The sequence below is a fragment of the Mytilus edulis genome, chromosome 2 (assembly GCF_963676685.1).
Source record: "Mytilus edulis chromosome 2, xbMytEdul2.2, whole genome shotgun sequence".
NCBI classification, from domain to species: Eukaryota; Metazoa; Mollusca; class Bivalvia; order Mytilida; family Mytilidae; genus Mytilus; species Mytilus edulis.
This window is the reverse complement of record NC_092345.1, coordinates 75478328-75503363: the sequence shown is the minus strand read 5'-3', so window position 1 is coordinate 75503363 and position 25036 is coordinate 75478328. Positions and strand designations below refer to the sequence as shown.

At 32.2% G+C, this 25036-nt stretch overlaps 1 protein-coding gene across 14 annotated transcripts in view; it reads right to left on the bottom strand.

The window, feature by feature from the left end:
- Nucleotides 1–4523: 4523 nt before the first annotated feature.
- The window catches only part of LOC139512948 (uncharacterized), a 31959-nt gene continuing 11446 nt past the window's right edge, over nt 4524–25036 (bottom strand). For 3 of the 14 annotated variants that reach the window (XM_071300935.1, XM_071300934.1, XM_071300939.1), the window contains 3 exons: nt 14144–15539; nt 13671–13697; nt 4524–6104 (listed from right to left, as the gene is read on the bottom strand). In XM_071300935.1, the coding sequence (XP_071157036.1) occupies nt 5791–6104; nt 13671–13697; nt 14144–15449 (1647 nt within the window). In that variant the 5' untranslated portion in view covers nt 15450–15539 and the 3' untranslated portion in view covers nt 4524–5790. The other 11 variants (XM_071300943.1, XM_071300942.1, XM_071300946.1 and 8 more) reach the window with 8 other exon arrangements.

The following is a 25036-nucleotide window of genomic DNA, read 5'->3' as shown; positions in this document are numbered from 1 at the left end:
AATTTTCTAAAAGTGTATAATATACCTTATCTGAAAGAAAGAAAAAATGTGACATAACTTTACATGCACAGGATGAACTTTACTTTTTTTTATAATTCGTTTTGTATTTATAAATATTTCATTAATTTCAATCAAGACTACAAATACTTGTGTTAAACTTTCCGTGCTTATTATAAATCCTAGTTAAAGTACACCAAACGCAAATTCACTTTTAATATACGGAGAGCGAACCCATATTATGAATAAGGTACTATATTTTAGATCTTTAAAAAAATTTCCATGAAGATTTTCTTTCTCTTTTATAATTGCTTCTTGTAAGTGAAATTACAATCAAAACAAACAGATTCCACCGTTTACAATATAAGAGTGAGTTTGACGTTGCAAAGCATACGTAACCAAGCAGAGTAGTCAATGACATCATTATCGTCCAATGAAAAATAAGCATGGAAAAGTACGGGAAAGATGATTATGAAACTATTAACCGGGGCAATAGTCTTTGAAACTATTAACTGGCAAATTGTCTTTAGAATGAAATAGCACAACTATTTCATTTATTTTATATAGGAAAAAAACTCTTGAAGTATAATAAAATCAAATATTGTTGCCTTAATGCAATATTCTTTTGTTGCAACTCCCGTTTATGTGTTGTTATATTTCTTTTAATCCACATTAGTCTGATATTGTTTATGCTATCACTCTTCGATATATATATGCGGAATTCTGCCTTGAAGGCATATAATGAAACCTTGGTTTTAAAACGACTTGCAGAAAGTAATACACCATTTAAATCATCTAGATATCAACTTTGACATGTATTTTGGTCATTTCATATAAATAGATAGGTCGAACAGCTACCAATTTTCAAATTTCAGAGATATGTACTTGTTTTTATAATTTATTTGTTTTTTGTAAATCAATATTTATCAAATATTACTATTTATGAATTAATGTAAAAAGTTAAGGTATCTTTTATCAGTTGATAAGAATTTGTAACATATCATATCAGTGAATTACTTATGTAAATAACTGCAAAAAATGTGATACAATCTTGATATGAAAGTGGATTCCCCCACTTTTTTTCAAATACTAATATTCCTATTCTCTCCTAAGACATCGACCTCGCCATTTGGAGTTAGCTTGGTTAACCACTAAATCTAACACTTCCTAATACTTCTCTTTTACCAAACAATTGAACAGACACTTCATAACTATACTAGTATATACTTCACTAAATACATAAATCTTGACCTCGATAGTATGTAATATGGTTGATATATATATTTAGAGAGAGAGACAAGATATATAACATTATTTACCTATGATTACTTTAAATTTGCACTACTTACAATAACTTCGTAAAATATGGATAAAATACAAAGGTTTGAAGATTAATACGATCTATATTTTCCATGAAAAAATGTACATGTAAACAGGGTCTTATTTACTTGAAGAAATCAATGCAATAACGATCTGGGTCCGGTTGTTAAAAAATAATCCTTTAATCGACGAGTATGTCCGATATTAGTGAAAAAAATAGTTTAATTTAAGATACAGTTATCAGTAAATTGTCTGAATTGATAAAGAACATTACACGTGCAACTCCAATCTAAGCATTTTTCTGCAATAAACTTTATAAGTAAATTTCCCATGACATCGCTTTTACATGTATATTTGTATATTTTCCAAGGAAGAACTAACACCAATGTGAATAAATTGTATTACATGATATGTTTAATGTCACAAATAAGTTCAACTTTTTAGATGGAATAGAACTTGCATCAATATTGCGAAATGTTCCATCCTTGGGCAATGGAATAAATACTTATAGAAAAGTAAATAGGCAAAATAGCTCTCTGTCACCTTTCTTCTGTTCATCTATCTTTAGTGTGAATTATATTGTTTTTATAAGGATTAAATATTTAATTCTTAGAAAAAAATTTCCGTGTGTTTCTTTGTCCAATATGTTCTATTCATTTGTATTATAGTCCTGTAATGTTACGTTATGTTGTCATTTTAATGTTATATTTAACATTGCCATAAAAGCGGGAGGTTTGGCATGCCACAAAACCAGGTTCAACCCACCATTTTTTTTCTTTAAAAATGTCCTGTACCAAGTCAGGAATATGGCCATTGTTATATTATATATCGTTTCTGTGTGTGTTACATTTTAACGTTGTATTTCTGTTGTGTATTTTGGTTACTCTTACATTTGAGTGTGAATTCACATTACTATATGACACACAGTACTTTTCTATCCCAAATTCATGTATTTAGCTTTGATGTTATATTTGTTATTATCATCGGATTTTGTCTAATGCTTAGTTCGTTTCTGTGTGTGTTACATGTTAATGTGGTGTCGTTGTTCTCCTCTTATATTTGAGGCGTTTCCCTCAGTTTTAGTTTGTAACCCGGATTTTTTTCTCTATCGATTTATGAGTTTCGAACAGCCGTATTCTACTGTTGTCTTTATCTATATTTGAACACAGAAATATCTAAAAAAAAAAAAAAAAAAAAATCGAAAGAGATGATTTCAGCTTCCAAATTATGAATAGTTCATTTTATATGTAGCAACATTCAGGAACGCCTGCATGTTAATAATTTAACTCCGAGTAGACACGATATTTCCGAGTTTTCAAATCCTATTATTTTTTATTCATATCAAATCATTAGTGAATAATTTCGGTAAAAAGAAGGTTTAATCAGTTTTCTTTCTAAAATTGAAATATAAAACGAATTAGATGCCTGAAAGATGAGACATTCTCGATCTCTGGACATAACATAAGATAAATCCAACATAAGATTATGGAAATTAAACAAACCATGTGTCACCCTATTCATCATTAGGGTAATAGGATTTTTTTTCAAAATCATTGAGTTATCCTTTATACCCATATTTTTTTTGAACTTTTTGATCACACGTACTACGGGGATAAGGGATCAGCCTTATTCGAGGAATCTCTATTTTTGATATTTTTTTTTACTGTTTCAAAAAATGTACTGTACCCAATAAAATTGACTCACATTAAACTCATTTTATCCACTGAAAACATGTTTATCTTTCTTAAGAGCTGCAGTAAATCTGATTTTATTTTACACCATTCCTAGATATGATTTAAATTATTCGAATTACTCTTCCAATATTTTCCTAACTTATTTTGACCACCTTAGTTATTCTGTTATGTTAATACAGCCACATTCCCAATGGCTAAAACAGTGTGCATACATAATGTTTATGAATGTAATCATTCTGTTGTTAATCTATCATTGCAAATGTTATTTTTGCGAAAGAAACATCAATTTTTTTATGTTTTCTATCTATTCCGACAATTTGAATTTTTATATTCACTCTTTTCCTACATTGTAAGAACAGTTATTATAGTTACTTGTATCAGTTTTTTTTCTTTCGACTTATCAGTTTTAAATATCTTTGGTACCTTTCGTCGCTTTTTTTATATATATAACAGACTATTATTTGAACTTGGAATTATTTTTAATTATGGAATTTGCTGTATTTATTGAAACTTGGTACTGGCATTTCTTATGCAAGTTATAATAAGAAGCAGAAAAGTCTTATGATTTCATTTTAATGATACAGCCATGATATTAAGAATTATATTAAGCTTTTCTTTTGTTATCTATGCACCATTTTAACTGATAGCATATTTAATATTGTAGTGCCTCGCGATTGTCGTCAGCATTATCAAATTTGATCATACGTTACTAGTATCTCTTTGATATTTGATATAATAAATGTTATTTTCATTTACTGTGCATAGTAAGAATAAAATTTCTCTTTTTCTGTCCAGTAATTAAGCAGAGGTTTGTTCTGTTACAATATCATGTTTTGATTATGATGTTTCTGTAACTTACAGTAATTGGTTACACTTTTGAAACGTCATTATTTAAATCAATTTCATACTCTTCAACTGAGTGAACAGGACTTGCAGAATCATCCATGTCTAGCCTTCAATCCTTCATAAATAAAAATGTTTATATATCAGCAGCATTTAGTATGTCTGTTGTACATTCAGAAACGACCATTTTAATTTTTAAATATTCAATCCGCAAAGAATCATTCTGCCCTGTACCCTTTGTATTATCTCCTAATAACACACTTATGTTAGCAGCATTTGGGTTAGTGTTTCGATTACATAACAATCAGTAAATAAAGGTAACAGTAGTATACCAGTATTCAAAAGTCATAAATCGATTGAGAGATGACAAATCCGGGTAACAACCCAAAACCGAGGGAAACACATCAACTATCATTGGAAAGCAAAGGAACTACAGGATGACCGAAGTTCAACGAAAACAAATGACAACACACATAAATACAAACTATAAGCTAACAAATGCCATATTCCTGACTTGGTACAGGAAACGAAATACCAAAAGTGTGTATATTAGATTAGATAATCAAGTTTCCTTATAAATATTATAATTTTGCGAATTGATTTTTTTTTCAATTGATGAATGATGTGCATGCTGATAGAAAAGTATGACAAAAATGACATAAAATATTATATAAATATATATTTAATTTTCATTGTTATCAAAATGTATAGTATTAATGGCAACATATTCTTAACAGATGCCTTAAATAAAATAAAATTCAATACATTTACATATATATGAAGAGACTATCACAGAACTAGACTTACTGTCTATAAATGTATTTTCTCAAGTAACAATGAAGTAGATTATTAATAATGTCTAATTATTTTACCCTATCTACTGTATTCAAATATGTAGCTCTCAGTGTCTTATTAATTTTGATGCATGGTCACTTACTTAACTCGACGCGTTTGTGTCTAGATTATAGAAGTACTGAATCAAAAGCAGAGTAATTAATAGATTGTGTCGACAACTTTATCTTATAAATATGGATTAAAAGGGTAAAATGGTTGCATGTTTATTGTATTGTCATTAGAAACACAAATGTTATCATGTAGTATTCATTAACATTTAGATGAACTTTGTAAACTTTCAAATTGATCGATTTGAGAAATGTGAAAACGAAACAAAAATAGAAATCATTTGAACACGACAAATAGTACTTAAGACATACGTTTAGCACGAAGTTACTCAGAATTTTAGACATTAACAAACAATTGGAAAACGTACAAGTTTGGCAGGAATGAGCCTTTATCAAGTGAAGAACTTATCCATGTTCAATTTGTTCTGCGTGAATTTAGTTTGAAATTAATCCTGTTTGGCTTTTTTTCTACCGTGATTTAAGATTCCCTATTTTGTTGTTTGGGAACAACCTTGATGAACAGGCTCTTTTATACAACGTCGACACGACTTTTATCCCGTTCACTACAATTCTAAAATGATTATTTTATTCACTCGCATTCACGATTTGAGTCAGGCTCGAGAAGAATTTAGGAATGAGTTTGTTACTATACAAAATGGACATGACAATGAAAAAGTTTATTAAACGACCTGAAATGTGTACGATCGTGTATAAGCCGTTACTTCTTTCTTGAGATTTTTAAACTTTGTACGATTAGTTGAATTAAAGGTGGAATACACGAGATTTTAAAATTACATGTATCAGCTGTTCGATTATTATTTAGAAGTCATTAAATTGTAATAATGTCCTTGCAAAATATGGTTTTGATAACAAGAAGAGTAGTCTTGGTGATAACTACTGTTGCTTTGTTATTTTTGTCCATTTAAGTTACCAATTAGAATTGTTTTGTCGGAGAATTTTGTAATTGTTTGCCATTGTGTTTTTCGTATGGGAATTTAATTTTAAATTTTATCCGTAAAATATAATATTTAATATCAACCATAAACATCCTCAACTGAGTAACGACTTTCTATTTTTTCGGCAAGGTCAACTTTATTTAGCTTTCGAAGACCTCTGATCAATTGTCCTAGTTCACACTGACGGTTGAATGATCTCCATTTTTCTAAGCTGAAAAGTGCAGATTCCTCCGGTGTTCTGTCTCTATGCGCAGATATTCTGTCTATGACTTCCAAATCCTTCATCTTACGGTCTGGGTCACGTGGTGGAATAAAGGGCAGCCGTTCATAGAGTTTCTTCCAATCTTTTCCGATGTAGTTAGAAACAAATTTACAGGCCTCTTCTAATTGACCTAAATAAAAAGAAGTACATGGTTTCATATTATTCATGATAAAGGTATAGTACAAGTTCTATGGTGCTGATGACACAATTTGATTTTCTGTGAACGACCCCTGGGTGTATATAGGTACTTTTATCATGTTTTCAGGCTTTTAGTGATAGTACATATGCAAATGTGTTATGCACAGTCATAAAAAAGAGAGGTTAAAGATAGCAATGGGACATTCGAATAGAAGCTATCTTAAAATTCAGTTAGGTTCCCCTGCTTTTGACACTATGACAGGGTAGGATAGTATCAACCTCTTTTGGTGGGTTTCTAAAAATGATTTTAGTTTTGAATGCTCTTCGTCTTACTTGCCTTTCTATGGTTTTGGTAAGAGCGCCACTAGTAAGTCTTATGAAGACGAACCGTGTGTCGGGATGCAGTAATTATAAATTAGAGGCAACAATAGTTTACCAATGTTCAAATCACGTAAATCCATCAAAATGATGCAACTCAAACTAAAAAGACAACAAAAACTGAAGCAATCACATCAACTCAAGAAGGAGCGAGACACGATGCGTCGACAGGTAAGCGGTCTCTTTGTTTTACATGCATTACCACCATGTGAATCAACATTCAGTCAAAATGTCACAATAAGGAATAAGACACACTCTTTAATGGTACAGATCAGACGACTATTACCTTATCTACAGATCTAGGACCGCAAAGTATGTTGCTAATGAGTTGAGACACAGGCGAATCGTGTATCTGTCAACCAATTCAAGGTGGTTACCATAGAAATATGAAATTTCGATACAAGTCGCTTTTCCTCATTACTCTGCTGGAGCATATTTTGTGTGTGTCAGGGGACACACCAATGTTTAAGAGGTTCGTGACGTATTGAAGATCAGCACAGGAACAAGAACTTTACTCCTAAAAAACGACTTAACTGTGTAATTGGTATAAAATAACAGAAGTACAAACAGAACAATGAGATACAATATTTCATCGTATAAAAAGAAGTTTGCAGTTAAAGAAACTATATGATTTTATATAAAATGCTATATGAAATCCCGGCGTTGTACAGCTCTGACTTCTGGATTTGACTATACTATTTGTTCTTGTTTTATTTTATCAGCTCTGCAACGCTTGTCCTAGTTTTGTTTTAATTTTCAATAATGTTGGCCTCCAGTTTCACTGAAAAGACATATTCATTGTGAAAACGCGCGTCTGGTCAGTAACAGTTGTTAGTGTAATGACCATCACTTGGATGATAGCTCTGTTAGTCCTCGAGGGTATCATTACCGGTTTTGGTATGAAAATACGGATACTGTTCTAATATTTTGTTTTTTGTTATAAAATTTAGAAAATCATTTAAATTTAAGATATTATCTTTCTTAAAGGCATGTATAGCTCTGATTCATTGTCCGATTTGGTTAATATTATTGGTGATTTGATTAAGAAAATTTGCTGTTTGCGAATCACTTAAAATTAAACACATCACGTTTACTGCATGGATAATATAAATCACTGTAAACTGATCCAAATAAATCTGATACCGATTCAACCCAATAATTTCCTTTATGGCCCTTTATTTGAAGGTGCATGCCAAGAATTGCACTATGTGGTTGTCAATGACGGATTTATTTCCTTGAGTATTCAGTATCATATGTAAAAGAAGAGGGACGAAAGATACCAAAGGGACAGTCAAACTCATAAATCTAAAACAAACTGACAACGCCATGGCTAAAAATGAAAAAGACAAACAGAAAATGACACAACATAGAAAACTAAAGAATAAACAACACGAACCCAACCAAAAACTAGGGGTGATCTCAGGTGCTCCGGAAGGGTAAGCAGATCCTGCTCCACATGTGGCACCCGTCGTGTTGCTTATGTGATTACAAATCCGGTAAATAGTCTAATTCGGTAGGTCACATTCATGAAAGGGAAGGGGATTGTAGTTACGACGTAAGGAACATATCCGATATCATCTGTGAAACGGTTATTCCATAACGGTCAACCAACTCGTGATGGCGTCCGTAAAATTTACGAAGGGATGATTTCAACTTCACCATTTGGAACTCTTGGTTTAATAGCTTCCTTGTGAGCAGTAACCCTCTATCAAGAAAATCATGATAGGAAATGCAAGCACGGGAATATCGTATCAATTTGGAGATATACCCCGTATGCAGATGCTGCTGGAATGTTGCTACTTAGAAATGGAAAGTTCACAATTGGAAAGCTGAAATCATCTCTTTTGTCGTAAAGTTTTGTTTTCAACCGATCCTCATTGTAACATGCATGTTTGGTCAAATGCTGTCAAATTATATCACACAAGGGTGCAAAAACGTCATTTGATAGTTTAAAAGAACTTTATTGTTGACAGGTGATCCTAGGATACAATGACAATCTGAATTTCTGTTATTGAAAAACTTTGACCTGTTCATAGTGCCAAGCTTGACAAAACAATCAAAAACCCAAAACGTTTTTGTGTAAGTACACTTTTCGTAATATTTCCTTCGTTTTATTTATTTTTCCGAACACTTGTATCATGATATATGTAAACCTATTGGGTAGTTATCGTGATTCGGTTAAATTGTTACCAAATTGTATGCTTTGTTCACACAAAAGTACATTTATCAACAAATAAGAATTATTACACCATCGCAGTACTTATGTGTCTGTCTTTATATTAATATCAACTTCAATTCTAGCAATGGCTTGATTAACAAATTTAAAAAATCCACAACCCATTTCAAACATGCTAAAAATAGTTAATAAGCAAATCAAGCAGCGAATAATTGTGATCACACATATTATGTAATGCATTGTTTATTATGTGCGAAGCTAACGAAAAATACAAAATAACCAAATCAATGACAATTACTTGTCTTTTATAACACGTTGCAGTCTTGGAGATGAGGAATAACAATTAAAGCCCTGTTTATATTTTATTTGAGTTTTGTCAAGTGTGATGAACTAGTAGATCATTTCCCTTCTTTTCCATTGTAAGGGTTGAACATGTCGTAAATGTTTCGTCTCATGAGGCTGTTATTATTGTTAAAAGGAAAATTAATTAATTAACTATTCATTAGAGGATTATTTTTTCCAATTATAAAGGCAACAGGTTTTCAGTTAATAGTAAAAATAATCAAGAATATAACAATAAAATAAATGAGTTTCAATGCAAACTATATTCCTGTTTAATCTCGGATGAACACATTGGCATATCTATGATACTTTTACAAAAATATGATTTAAATAAAATATGAAATTATGGATATAAAAAATGTTCGGAACATAAATCACGTGTTTAAACTTAAAAGGAGCAAGCTTACAAACTTTACTCAAAAGACTGCTTAGTATTGCATGCTTTGAATGATACAAATTGACCGCAATATTTCAGTGTTCAAATTGTCGTAAACTAAGGTCACAACTTCCTTAGGCAATGGAAATTTTAGAGGGTTTATGAAGATCAATTTAAGCCCCCTAAGATTTATATTGGGAAGTGTTATTTAGTCCATATCGTGTATGATGTCGGAAGTTCTATTTAGTCCCTGTCTTGTTTAATACTCGGAAGTTTTATTTAGTCCCTGTTGTGTTTGATCCTGCAAAGTTCTATCGATGCCCACTCGTCTTTGATGCTCGTGAGTTCTGTTTAGTTCCCTCGTGTTTAGTACTGAAAAGTTATTTTTATGCTCACTCGAAGTTGATACCCGGGAGTTTCATTTATGCCCACTGGAAGTTCTATTGATGCCCACTCGTGTTTAATACCCGGGGGTTCTGTTTAGTCCTTCGTGTTTAATACGTGGGAGTTCTGTTTAGTCCTTCGTGTTTAATACTGAAAAGTTCTATTTATGCTCACTCGTGGTTGACACCCGGGAGTTTCATTTATGCCCACTCGTGGTTCATACCTAGGAGTTCTATTTAGTCAATGTTGTGTTTGATATTGAAAAGTTCTACTGATTCCAACTCGTGATTGGTAGTCGGGAGTTCTATTTAGTTTCTGTTTTGTTTGATACCCGGGGGTTCTATTAAGGCTATATCGTGTTGGAGACTCAAAAGTACTTTTAATGTCATATGGTCTTTGCTTCTTGAGATTTCTATTCAGGCTCTGTTGTGTTTGATCCTCAGAAGTTACGTTGAGGTCCTTTCGTGGTAGATAAACTTGCCCAACGGTTATGCATTTGATGTTGTAACACTGAATTCGGTATCCTACAGGGACAAATTTATTCCCTTATCCATTATATCCATATTTTCGAGCGGCATTTCAATTTTCCCCACCCTTTTTCCATGTTGACTTACGAATGGTATTGAATAGTGTTGACATGATTGCCATCCATTTATCATTCCATGGCCTTTTAGGCTTGTAGCACGGATTGGGTTTTATCATTTGTTAAATGACTGTACGATGGTCTGTAATAAAATTTTTATACTGTCGAAGTAATAGCAAAATATCATGAAGTCACAACACATGTCAGTATTTTCATTTTAGAGTAGTGCATCTTTGTGGAAGTGCATTTACACAGTATTAAGTCTTTCACCCTTCTTATGAAAACAATGTACCAGTACACTCTTTCATCCGTAATCCCGTGTTACCGAATATAATATACATATTACCTAGGTTGGAACTGGTTTCATCTCCTGTACCAAGTAGAAACTTGCTGGTACTGTATTATTGTGAGAGAGATACAATCATACTGCTTTTAAAGACGTGATACCATGAGTTTTAATTTACAAATAAAACCATTATAAAATTGCATTTAAATTATTAGTTGATAAATGTAAAATTTAGGCGTTTTGGGAAAGCAATAACTTCGATATGGTGAACTTATCAAATTTTTGAGTAAGGAATACTCATAATCAGAAATCGACCTCCGTCACACCTCCTATGATATACACACTGTTTGTCGTCCTGGTTTGTGCATGACGTATTTGGCATTTGATGATAAACAAGCAATAAGAAATCAATCTTAGAATTTCTAGTTTGTGGAAAAACATTTCTGACGTCTATCAATTTTCAGTCGTAACATTAAAGGTAGTAAAATAATAAACGATGAATAAAGACATTACTCGACTAACGAATGTCTATGTTTTGTGTAGCCTAGTTTATCGAGTTGTTTAGGGCACTGGACATAACGTTGATGTAGATGGTGTTTCCACGATGTCACAGAAGCATGAGTTCAGTAACCGCTCATTTAATCTTGCTTGACCATTGTTTGACTAAATTTCAGAAAAAAAGTATATGGCACCTTTAAATTCTTGATTATAGTTTACAATGAGGTTAAATTAGTAGAATTATATTGATTGGATTTCTTCAGCAGTTGGTGTCAATAGATTGTATATCCTTATTGCAATGTCAATAATCAATAATGATATGCAAATACATATGAAGAATTGTCTCTCAATTTCAAAGGAAGTATGTTATAAATCTTAATTTCTTGCTAACATCAAAAAGAACTTGAGGAATATATAAACATACGCTAGCTCACCGAATACTTATAAGTCAACGTTCTCATCTAAAACTTTTATAAATATTGACTATAGAGGGTCTTGTCGGTGTCATATATAAACAAGACTCCAAGGGTGTTTTTAAAACATATAACTTGAAGAAAAGGCAACAAATAAGATAAAAAGAAAGACAATAGAAAGTAGAGTATTGTTGATGATCCTTAGTAGGTGGGTTAGTGTGAATTTGTATTCGTTATCAAGTTCGAATTTTTTTTCACAAATTATAAGAATTAACTAGTAATAATTTCTTTCACAAATATAGGCAAATTTGTGAATACAAATATGATTAAGATAAAATCATTTCATTTGTATCATGTCTATGATACACGATTAAAGCTCCTCAGTGGAATCAAGTATACTAACTATATCTTTCTATAATGAGGTCTTAGTTCTTGATCGAGTTTGTAGGACCTTGATAGAACTATGAATAATAAAATTTTAACGTCACATTTTCATGTCTTTACAATATGAAGTGTTTGTTTAAAATGTTTTATATTGAATTTGAATTTTCTTATAACAAGTAAATCCATGTCGATTGCAACTCTTAAAAGACTTGTCATATTAAAGTGGGAATTAAATAGACCAAATTGTAAGATATTCACTTAGATTTATAACGGAACTTCTGTTCATAACAAAACACCGAGGTTTACAACTCTCATACATATAACAGATAGCTTTATAACTCCTATACATAACACCTAGGTTTATAACAATGTGTAACCCTAACAGCAACTGCAGTTTATATCTTTCAGATGGCATGATACGGTATTCAATTATGTTTACTTTTGGTGTGTCCTTAAAAGATAGTATTCGATATGACAAAGTGTGAAACCATTGAAAGGGTAAACTGATGGTCTTATTTACGACAGAACAATCATAGAACAACAAATGTGACAGAAAGACCAACGACAACTCCTGAATTACAGGCCTATCATATGGGTGATGGGTTTTATCATATGAAACACCAGATTTCCTGAAACTTGCACGCGGTCATTCAAGGATCCATCTGTTCCGCGACTAATAATTTTAGTTTGCCCTATACCATTTCGTAACTTCTTTTATTCTCTAATGCGTTTACCTTAGATTTTAGATTTTGAAATATGGATTCAGTATTTTTTTTAGTTACTAACTGCTACTAATAATCATAATTTATAATCATTATTATTTCCGATGTCAGTTACTTAACACTTGAAATTAGAACCTGATCAATGGCGTATTGTTCCTTTCCAAGTCACCACACGACGAATATTCAGCCGGGATGCTTATCTACAACACACTATGCTACTTTAACAAAAAGTACAGACTAAAGGATGGAATGCTATGGTTTTGTGTAAAGAAATCATATATTTAAGGTTAAATATATATACTGATATTATATGGATATGTTTGATGGTCTAAATTTGTTAAAAACAAAATGTCAGTTGTCATGCAAGGGTTGTAAAACTTTACTGAAACTAGAACTGAAAACAAAACTTATGCTGTTTAAAAAGAAAGAATTGTCGGAATAGGGATGTTAAATCCGATGCATTGTGTAGTGTGAGAACCAAGATCTATTGGCGTTAAAGAAATCTTGGAACAAACCTCTGTGGTGTCGGTAGATGACCAGTTCTAAAGCAATGATTTTTCCATTCACTTTTATATACAGAGAAAATGGCGTCTGGCGCAAATACAAAATTCCATTCCTAGTATCTATGATGAGTTTATTTTTTACAATGTCAATGGGGTTTGCCTATTTTCAGTTTCATACGACTTTCATTGCATGTTTAATGAAATTTTACAGCATTTGTTTTCGAAGGGAAATCAATTAACCTATCTTTCTGGGTTTAAAAATATGCAAATGCACAGTTAGTTTCTTTAAAGACACATCAGATGATTTTCAAGAAAACGTTGTTTTTGATGAAAATAGCGTAACCACTCGTTCTACTGCTATATCATGCTAGTGCAATGCTAAAGGTATAGATGAGCTTTACTTCACCAATCGTACATGTAAAGTATTGTATGGTCGTATTAGGTTTATGAAAGGCATGCTGAGTAGTTAAGAAGAATATAATAGTACAATTTGAAGCTTGCAAAAAAACTCACATTTCCTTTTTCTCCGTTTTGTAAATTCTAAGGAAAAAATTATAGAGCTAAAAACTTGATATGGTTTGTATAACTCTACTAGTATAATGCATATCTTTGTATAAATCTTTTTTTCATCATTTTTAAGATATGTTCGTATTTAGTTTTATTCGTGAACTATTCTGTATGTTTAATTACAACTAAATTACATTTCATTACACATACTGTAACACCTGATTACCCCCCCCCCCCCCAAAAAAAAAAAGAAAACATTCATAATTTAAATGTGAGAATTTAAAGACTATGTATATGCATATGTGGATCCGACATTTTCAATTTTACATGTTATACGACTTATAGATGATCAAAATCTTGTGATGAACGAGCTTTGAATTAAGAAAAAAAAAAAGAAATCTTGATTTTGGGATTTAAAAAAAAAAAATAGAAGTATGATACATTTTAAGTCAAGGTCTATAAGTTATGTCGTTACTCACCATTTTCTTGTATTTTTATCCGTCGTTTGTGCATCATTCTGAGTGTATCTGGTGAAAGATTTAAAAGTCTGATTTTCTTGAGTACAGCAGATTTCTGGTCTATACTAGAAATTCGATCATATATAGATTTGATTTCAATCTCCATCCCAAGCATTTTTTGTCTCATTTCATGTTGTTCGTGACGATTTGTGACAGCTTCCACTTTATATTCATATGTACTGTCATTAACACTTTTGAATTCTCTGTCTAATCGTATCTTCTGTCTCTCCATTACTTGTTTATTTTCTTCCAACTTGTCGAGACAACCATACTCTCGTTCTAGATTAAGTCTAAGGTCACTTCGATACCGCGGCGAAACAGGAGTTTTATCTGCTATTTCATCTTTAAGTTGTTGTATCTCTTTATTTTTTGCCTCAATGTCTCTCTCCAACTTTTGAATTTTAAGAATAACTACTTCTAAACTTTGTTTTGCTCGATGTTTTTGTCTTTTGTGGTTAGAATGTTCCCGGGCAAGAGAAGCATGCGTTTTCCTTTTCCGTTCTATACTTCCATCAGTGCTTCTAATTTTTTGTCGCAGCTTTTCAATATCATCTTCAAGTTTCTCTTTGTAGGAGTTATTGAAGAATATATCTTGCAAAAGTTTGTCTGGGTAAGCAGAATCTTCAGCTATCCATTTTTTGGCTGTATGCGAAACTTCGATTAATAGAACACACGTTTCTTCCATTAATTTGGCATGCACGTTTCCTTCTGAAATAAACGTTTCGAAAGGTTTTTTTATTTCACCATATTCTAGTATACTTTTATTAATTTTGTTGATTTTTGCATCCATTTCAGTTCTGTATGCATTTATTGCTTCTTCATATTCGAGTACAGGCTGAATTTCCAATTCCTCCGCCTCTTCAATGAAACTTTGGCAGTATTTATAAAGATGACCACGCGCGCATTCTACAATCATTTCTCTAACACCTGGGATCATCAGTTCATACTCTCTTGCACGTTCACATATATTCAACAAATCTTTGTACGAGTTTTTCTTTCTTAATCCATCTTCGGTTGCCTTTATTTTATGCTTCTCGAAGAATTCCTTCCACGTAGGAAATTTTGATGGTTCAGTTTCCCAAACTTCGCACAAATCATTCAAACATTTTGCACATGCACTGTAATCTATGGCATCTCTGTTTAAATAATGTTTGGCAAATTTTCGTATTTGAATACACACTTCATTTACATATCTAATTATAATTCTATAGGCCGCTTCTCTGCTCGCTGGCGGTCTAGATTTTCTGACACGCTTTGATGACTGCATTTTCTATTCATAATCTCTTAGTGGTCCTCAGAAGCTCTAGATCAAGTTCCAAGTTGAGTTGACTTTGTTAATCATCTTCTGTCATTTTTCCTGTAATAATAACACAACACTGGCTACTAAGTAATGTATATCTATAAATCACAACATGATACTTATTTTGCTATTCAGTCTTAAATTCTATATTTACTTTGTGTTCAACTCAATCTCAGATAGCACATAGATACCATGTTTTGTAAAGCGTTGATAGTTACTGGTAAAACATCAATTACTTACTAAGCGAAAGACTAACCTTTAGTTTTCATAATATTTTTAAATTTCTAACGTTTTACTTGTTTCTTACTTTAGTCACACACTGCCCATAAATCTGACTATTTACTTGTTTCTGTGTACCCAAGTTGTATGTGCTGCCGTTATTTAAAGACATAACTTAGTTACATTTCAATATTATTCCTTTGTTTATGTTGACATTGTAGTTTGGTTACCTTTTGTGAAACAGATTCCTTTCAATCTACCGTGAAAAAGCCACACGTCATTAATTTATTGTCATATATATGTTGAAAAACAATGTAGTATGATTATTGGATTTTTTTCCATTGCAACACCTGCGGTGCTTGTATTATCGGAAAGACACACGGCAATCTCTTGTTACTGATATTCTATTGATCCTATTGATCACAATTATGTACAATTAAGTGTAAATAGTCACCTTTTCAGTTTTTATATTGTCGGATTTCTTCTAGGAACTTTTTTGTTCTCCCATATTAAAAAATCTGCACTCAGTCTGATATCTCACAGTTAACAGATGACGAAAATGTTTGCCTCTAAACACATTTATAGACTATAGACTCCGGTCATACATTTGTGTCATAATATGAATTTTCGAATCCAAAAAAGTTAAAAAGGCCAAATAAAGTACGAAGTCGAAGAGCATTGAGGACCAAAATTCCTAAAAGTTTTGCCAAATACAGCTAAGGTAATGTATTCCTGAGGTAGAAAAGCCTTAGTATTTCCAAAATTCAAAAGTTTTGTAAACAGTTAATTTATAATTTATTTTACGTGACTGTATTTATGTATCCCGTCATACTTTGAACGACTAAATTATTTCATGTCTCCTGTGCGAATTTCAAACCCGCAATTTTACACCAGTACTCAAAACCCTCCATCCTTGATGGGTGCATTTTACATAGACAAATAAAATCGTATAATATAAGCAAAATGAGGATGTTAATTTGATGTATGCTTTTTTGTGCTTCTTCGTTACATTTGTTGTTTTGATAGTGATTAAGATGATAACACAATGTTGACTGCTGTACCCCTATTTTTGACATTTTTACCTAGTGTGTCTGTTTGTTTTGTTCACGCATCGGTGACAATATAATGGAATTTGATGCGACTGTCATACAAGTGAGAGGTTTAGCTAGCTATAAAACCAGGTTCAATCCACCATTTTCTACATTTGAAAATGCCTGTACCAAGTCTGGAATATGACAGTTCTTGTCCATTCGTTTTTGATGCGTTTTGTTATTTGATTTTACCATGTGATTATGGACTTTCCGAATTGATTTTCCACTTTTTATAAATATGACCATATCGATGATAATTCATGTCAGTACAGAAGTGCTGACTACTGGGATGGTGATACCCTCAGGGAATTAAAACTACATCACTCGTATACGTGGATATATTCAATGGGATCGGTTACGCCTCGGGCTATAATTTTCATAAAAGTTGACCAAGTATTGTCTAACCTATAAATAAATCATATTGCCTTTTTACCTTATCGGATAGTCACTACAGAATAATATACCAATATTTGTTTTGTCAAACACTACTTGAGTATGTTCGTATACTGTACTCATCATAGATATACAAAATGTTCCAATGTTTTTAAGACATGCGTTTGTAGATATAAAAGACTCACCAGTGACGCCAAAATCAAATTTGTTTACAATAAGCCAAATAAATTACGAAGTGTGTGGAAGAATCAAATCCTATCAGACTAGTCCACTTACAACTTATAGTAGTACTTGACTGTTTAACATTTCCCATAACTTGAATTTTTTTTCTTTGGTTTTTAGTCTTCTAAAGTCGCCTTAATATCAACCATTTAATATGTTCTGTTCTGATTTAAACCAATGTTAAGAAAACATATTGTTTCCTGTAAGTGCTGTCATGCCAGAGGTATAGAGATTCGTTATTTTTAATTAACAGCCTTTTACCTCTACATTATTTTGGCATGATTCTGTTTTTTCCACAGTATATTGAAATTTATAGTTAAACAAGAATGTGTCCTCAGTACACGAATGCCCCACTCGCACTATCATTTTCTATGTTCAGTGGACCGTGAAATTGGGGTAAAATCTCTAATTTGGCATTAAAATTAGAAAGATCATATCATAGGTAACATGTGTACCAAGTTTGAAGTCGATTGGACTTCAACTTCATCAAAAACTACCTCGACCAAAACTTTAACCTGAAGCGGGACAGACGGACGAACGGACGAACGGACGAACGAACGAACGAACGGACGGACGGACGCACAGACCAGAAAACATAATGCCCCTCTACTATCGTATGTGGGGCATAAAAATCAATCTTCATTATAAGATTATCATTTCAAAACTTTACAAAGGTTATCTATTGTAAATGGTACAATTTTAATAAGACGGGCGTTATAAGAAGCTTTTAGCCAATTTTATCAAAGATAATAAAATAAAATCATCATTCAATGAGAAATAATTCTTGATTATTATCAAATCTATTGATGACTATTACGTAATGTATTTTCCTACTTGTTTTCGAAATGTTTCACTCGGAAATTACTTCCTGCTGTTTGAGAATCATTGTTATAAAATCAATGGACCGATCAATTCTGGCGCTGTAAATTCTATTGCAAGACTTTAATCAGTTTTATAATAGCCAGTCGTGTAGAAAGTGATAAAGCTGAAACAGCGTGCTATAAAAGTACACAGTCGTTTGCATCACGTCATCATGAAAGAGAAAGGGTTAAGTTTTGTTTTTTAAGTAGGCTTGCGGTTTGATAAGGGGTTGAATTATGCATTAATCCCTGTTTGCCTATGATCTACATAAAAACCAGTTATTTCTCTTTTATTATTATTTTTTCTGCTTTTTGTGAAACATTCAAATATAAAAGCTTTGATACTTTATATTTTATTGAAATGGGTTGAATGGATTACAGTACTGGAAATTTGGACTGTCTCGATAAGTTGAAAGAAAACTCGCCTGCCAATAGTTGACTTCAAAACCAGTCAGAGAGTTATTTAAAGGGTTCTGCAATGATAAGACCGCTGCATGCCAAAACGAGGAATGCATATAACGTCCCCAATTAGGTTGGACGTCCCTGTAGCATTGTTAAGTCTTAACCATCTTTATAGTATGCAATAGTTTCAGTTGTGTGTATGATACCATGTACGTTGCAATAAATTCCTTAAATTTATGTATAGTTATTGAACCGAATGCGTGGGTTGTAATTAAGTACAGAAAAATAAATCAAAGTATTTTTTGTCAAAAGCACCAAACATGTTTTTGTTAGATGTCTGTCAAAATCTGAAAACAAAGATCGAAAAGTTGCCCATGATTGCAATTAAACTTTAAGGTCCAACCGCTTTTGGTACGGAATTGTCTTCTTTTATTGAAAACAAATCACTGAAAACAGATTAATCATTCTATTTGAAGAATGCGGTTTTACAGACTTAAAATATATTACTCTATGAAAGTAATTTGAAATACTTAACAGAGTCTTAACTGAAGATAAGAGAGAAAAAAGAGACTATGTTCTCCTATATGATGAATCTGATAACAATTAAACTTAACGAATGTCTGACATGGAATGTACATTCGTAATGGCAAACTACGGCCAGTTTGCATAGAACTTTCAAATTAATCATTTGAATAATTTATCCATAGAAATGGTTCATTAACGTTTTAACATTTGTCACCCCAGTTTAAGTCTTTAGAAGTATAAACTTTGTGCAAAGGGACTTTTCACTGCGATTTATTGAAGTCATTCAATCTTAATCTGTGTTTTTGCCTAGTTGGATTAAAAAGCTTTACCAGAAATACTGAGGGGGTAAAAGGAGTAAAAGAACTTTAGTAGATCTATCCTTATTTGTGTACTATAAATTCAGAAATTGTTGCATGCATTTATTATTGCTATTTTTTAGGGGGAAAAAATGCCAAAGCTGCGAGATTAATTATTGCAATTTCTGGGAAATTGGCATTTAGACATATTTATCAAATTCAAAATGCGAGTTCTTATTAATATTGTATCCGGTTGCATTATTCGCATTAATAAAAACCTTACAATAATTTCTGAATTTAGATCTACAGTAAATAAAAAACATGTTATAACCATCAAAGTAATTGAGAAAAAAGGACATTTAGCAAACGAAAAAAAATGAAATCAAAGGAGACCAATAAATCAATATAATTTTTTTTTTGTTTAAATTAAAATCGAAAATGAAAAAAAAAAAAACATCATTCAAAATTGGGACCTACATTTTTTGTATGGTCCAAGGAAAATAAATTGTATTTTGCTCAATGAAGTTTTTTTCTGCGTACTTCTTGAACTATGACTTTTTTTATTATATTTAATCTAACATTTAGATCGGGTTAGATATTGAATATATGTGCGAATTCTTGTTTGACTGTCCCATTTTTAAACATAAAGGCTACCATGTTTGAAATTATCGAAGAACAGCCATAAAAGCGATGTTCCTTTGCTTTTTGTACCGTTTTTGCTGTGCATTATTTACTGGTTGATTTTTTTTTGTGTGTCATGATATGATACCCCATTTTGTTTGCTGTTGATTCTATTTTTTTCTTTAGTGAAGATATCAAAGAATGTAAAGCTAAAATAAAATGTTTGACCAGAATTAAGGTAATTTGTTCCTTCCTTTTCCCAATCCAGATAACTAAATTAAGCTTTTCTATGTGTGAGATCAACCTTTTTTTTTGCAAAACCACATGCATATGATATCGTACTCGTAAATATGGAACAATTTGATTAGATCTCGTCTAAATAAAAGACTCGCCAGTGACACTCGGGTCAAATCTCTAATTTGGGGGAAGGTTATTCTTTCATATGACCAAAATGTACAAATTGTAATTAGATTTTAATACAAGTTTGTTTTTTTAAAGTAAGGCGACAGACACCAAAAGGACATTGTAACTCATAAGTCGAAAATGAGTTTATTCAATCTTCACAAAGAGCTCAGTTTGAATAAACACACTTATAATTTATTTATTTTGCGAAGTATCGCTCTTCATACTGATCTAACGCCTAAACGTTTTCCATATATATTGATAAATTTCAAGGTAACATAAAAATTACCGTGTGATACATTTTTTATCTTCTCGTTTCTCTTGTTATCATCGAAGTTCGGTGGTTGAAAACAAGTTCCATGACTTAAAGTATCCAAATATCAAATGGTTCTAATGAATTTATAATGTACATTTAACGACTAGTTTCATAAATGATTTAATATTCTATTATATTGTAACAAAGTAAAATTTAATATTTGACATAATCGATGAAAGATGTGTTTTTATTATGAATAACTGACTGTTTTATGCATTCAAATATATAAAAATATGTTGACTCCGTGACAACAGGTTATTTCTTTATAAATCATGAAACTCTTTGAAAATAAAAATGACGATGAAATCAATGTATATTGAACATTTTCGAATAAATTTTCCAAACCATTAATCTAAAGCCTTTTTGCCATTAACATTACATACAAGGGATTGCTAAAAAAAAACCAACAACAACAAACAAACAAACAAAAAAACAAAAACACATTTTAATCTGGGACCAATACATAAATACAGATTCATTATATAATTAGTCCATGTTATAATTCAGTTATTTTTTATCAATGTGGCGGATCCAGAAATTTTCATTAAAAAGGGGGGCACTCACTGCCCTAATAGGGAGCCCGATCTAGTAATGCTTCAGTGATATCCTATATAATCATCAAAATGTTTCCTACAAAAGCCCTCGATCCCTCTGGATCCGCCTATGATTTTCATTATTCTTAGTATCATGTTAGACAACCCAGCCCGCAATTTCCTCCTACAGGCCGAAATTGTATTGAAAACAAATAGAATATTGAAAAATTACATAAATATATAATCATGTCGTTGTTTTAACATAATTGCCTGCTTTATTAGCCTGTTTTCAAATTAAACGAAAATAATTATGTCTATTTCGACATATTTCGTTGTAATTTTTCGTTATAGTTGTTGCGACATAAAAGCTCGTAATATTTGTATAATATATATACTCGTCATAGATACCAGGATATAGATATACCTCTATTTCGATTGGCACCTCATCCTTGTAACTGCCATCCTCCAATCTCCTAGCACCTCACCGACCAACATTTTACCAGGATATAGATATACCACTATTTCGATTAGTACCTCATCCCTGTAGCTTCCACCCTCCAACCCCTAGGTCCTCACCGACCAACACAGATACCAGGATATAGATATACCTCTATTTCGATTGGTACCTCATTCTTGTAACTTTCGCCCTCCCACCCCTAGCTCCTCACCCACCAACACAGATACCAGGATATAGATATACCTCTATTTCGATTGGTATTTCATTCTTGTAACTTCCACCCTCCCACCCCCTAGCTCATCATCGACTAACACAGATACCAGGATATAGATATACCTCTATTTCGATTGGTATCTCATTCTTGTAACTTCCACCCTCCCACCCCCTAGTTCATCATCGACTAACACAGATACCAGGATATAGATATACCTCTATTTCGATTGGTACCTCATTCTTGTAACTTCCACCCTCCCACCCCCTAGCTCATCATCGACTAACACAGATACCAGGATATAGATATACCTCTATTTCGATTGGTACCTCATTCTTGTAACTTTCGCCCTCCCACCCCTAGCTCCTCACCCACCAACACAGATACCAGGATATAGATATACCTCTATTTCGATTGGTATCTCATTCTTGTAACTTCCACCCTCCCACCCCCTAGCTCATCATCGACTAACACAGATACCAGGATATAGATATACCGCTATTTCGATTGGTATCTCATTCTTGTAACTTCCACCCTCCCACCCCCTAGTTCATCATCGACTAACACAGATACCAGGATATAGATATACCTCTATTTCGATTGGTACCTCATACTTGTAACTTTCGCCCTCCCACCCCTAGCTCCTCACCCACCAACACAGATACCAGGATATAGATATACCTCTATTTCGATTGGTATCTCATTCTTGTAACTTCCACCCTCCCACCCCCTAGCTCATCATCGACTAACACAGATACCAGGATATAGATATACCTCTATTTCGATTGGTATCTCATTCTTGTAACTTCCACCCTCCCACCCCCTAGTTCATTATCGACTAACACAGATACCAGGATATAGATATACCTCTATTTCGATTGGTACCTCATTCTTGTAACTTCCACCCTCCCACCCCCTAGCTCATCATCGACTAACACAGATACCATGATATGGATATACCTATCTTTCGATTAGCACGGTCTCACTCTTATAACTTCCACCCTCCCACCTCCTAGCTCCTCACCGATAAACAACTATAAAGCAAACGGATATACACGTAATCAATTTATGTTATTACAATTTTAATTAGTAATCGGACTAATTAATTGTATTTTAAAAGATGATATCTTGTTGAGTAAATTGGATTTATTGACGAAAATGTCCATATTGAGACCTGTTAATGAGATGTTCTTGTTTCCTATAGAAATAAATGGCTGTGTGAACTAGTTGTAGAACAAGTTCAAGAAAGTCATATTGAAATTAATAAATTCTAAAATACCTATATTTTTTCTCTCATTAAAACGCAGATAGCGATACGACGATTTTAATTTCTGCAAAAAAAAAATAATATAATTTACAATCTCTATAATTATAAGGCATTTTCTTACCTTGAGAAAAAGAAATGTCTGAGTTCCTATCTCCGGACCAAAGATCGTGTACATTTCGAAAATCCTACAGTGTTTTTAAAAATTGATAACACAGATTAATGATTACACGTGTGTCAATATCATTAGAAATCCCTCTATAGAATGAGTATTCCTATAAAGTATAATAGTAAATGTTGCCAGTGTATACATAAAATGTAATCAATAACGTTTCCTTTTAATACCACATGCATTTCATTTACCATTTATATTGTTTTATAGAAGCCTTATCTGTTCTTAACTATTAATTCTCTTTTAAGAATTATATCTTGATTCAAATCGAACCTTAAAAGTTTCTTGAAACTTTGCAAGCATCGCTAGTGACGTGATTTCCCATAAAAACTTGGATTGAGATAACTATTAAAATGATACATTTTGTCATTATAACACCTATTGACTATGCGTGTTTATTCCTGGTACATTGTAATGATCAGCATTCGATCGAATTGGGACGATTAAAAAATTCTTGTGCGATATATTGAGACGCTCTTACCATGTTTTGTATCCTTTAACGATAAACATGCATGTGTTTTATGAAGTTCTTCTTTAATGAGTGAAATCATCATTCTCTTACCAGTGAATGGAAAAGACCAATATCTCTAGCATTTGTTTCGCTTAAAGGATGAAAATCAGAAAGATGTTGAAATGCTGATTTATATTATGTTACTTTTCTTTTGTATCCTACGCAAGTCAATTGTTATAAGATCTCACTCAAATTTCGCCGAGTAAAGATATATCCGATTTTTAGTTTAATGCATTGTACTGGAATTCGAATAGTACAGACGTAAAAATAACAATTGTAAGATTTTACATTTGTCCACACACATTTTAACAGATGTACATTTCAACAATAAATGTCTATTCATTGATGTTTCGAGGCCAAACAATTTGAAAATAGTAACGACAGAGACTATGATAATGTGCGAGGTATTGATATTTGAAACACACACTGTAATAATAAAACCGTGCTTTTTAAAGCAAAAATACTATTTTACTAGTAATTCAAATTCAAATACAAGTTCATTATGTAAGATCCCTAAATAATACTAATACATGTATGGAATACATTTTAGCAATATGATTGACTGAAGAAGCACTAATGTCAACTTTACATCGAGGAGTAATAAGCATAATCTAACTGTGGTCACTTACAGCGAGTGAAATACATTATGCTATTTCTTAATGAATTTGTAGCTGTATTTACTTCATATCTTTTGCTTTATAAGTCATTTACATAATTTATTTGATAATTTATTTGGTTAATGTTGTTATCGCTGAAATGCCTGCTGTGTCTGATCTTTGCAGAATACCCTGTTCATTCTTGTACGTTCTTGTTGTTGATTTAAAATATAGATGATGAGGCATACACAGTATCGGACATAGAATCGGAAAACAGCTGTTCATTATAGTCGTATTGCCATTTTTAATTATATATGAAGTATTTAAAAAAATACAAAAAATCATATTTTATATAGACAGACAGATGCATTTATTCACACGAAGATTAACCGCGACAATTAAAGTTGAATTGGTTAGAATGTAAGTTAACAAGTTAACAAATATGTATCTAAGACGGGTCATA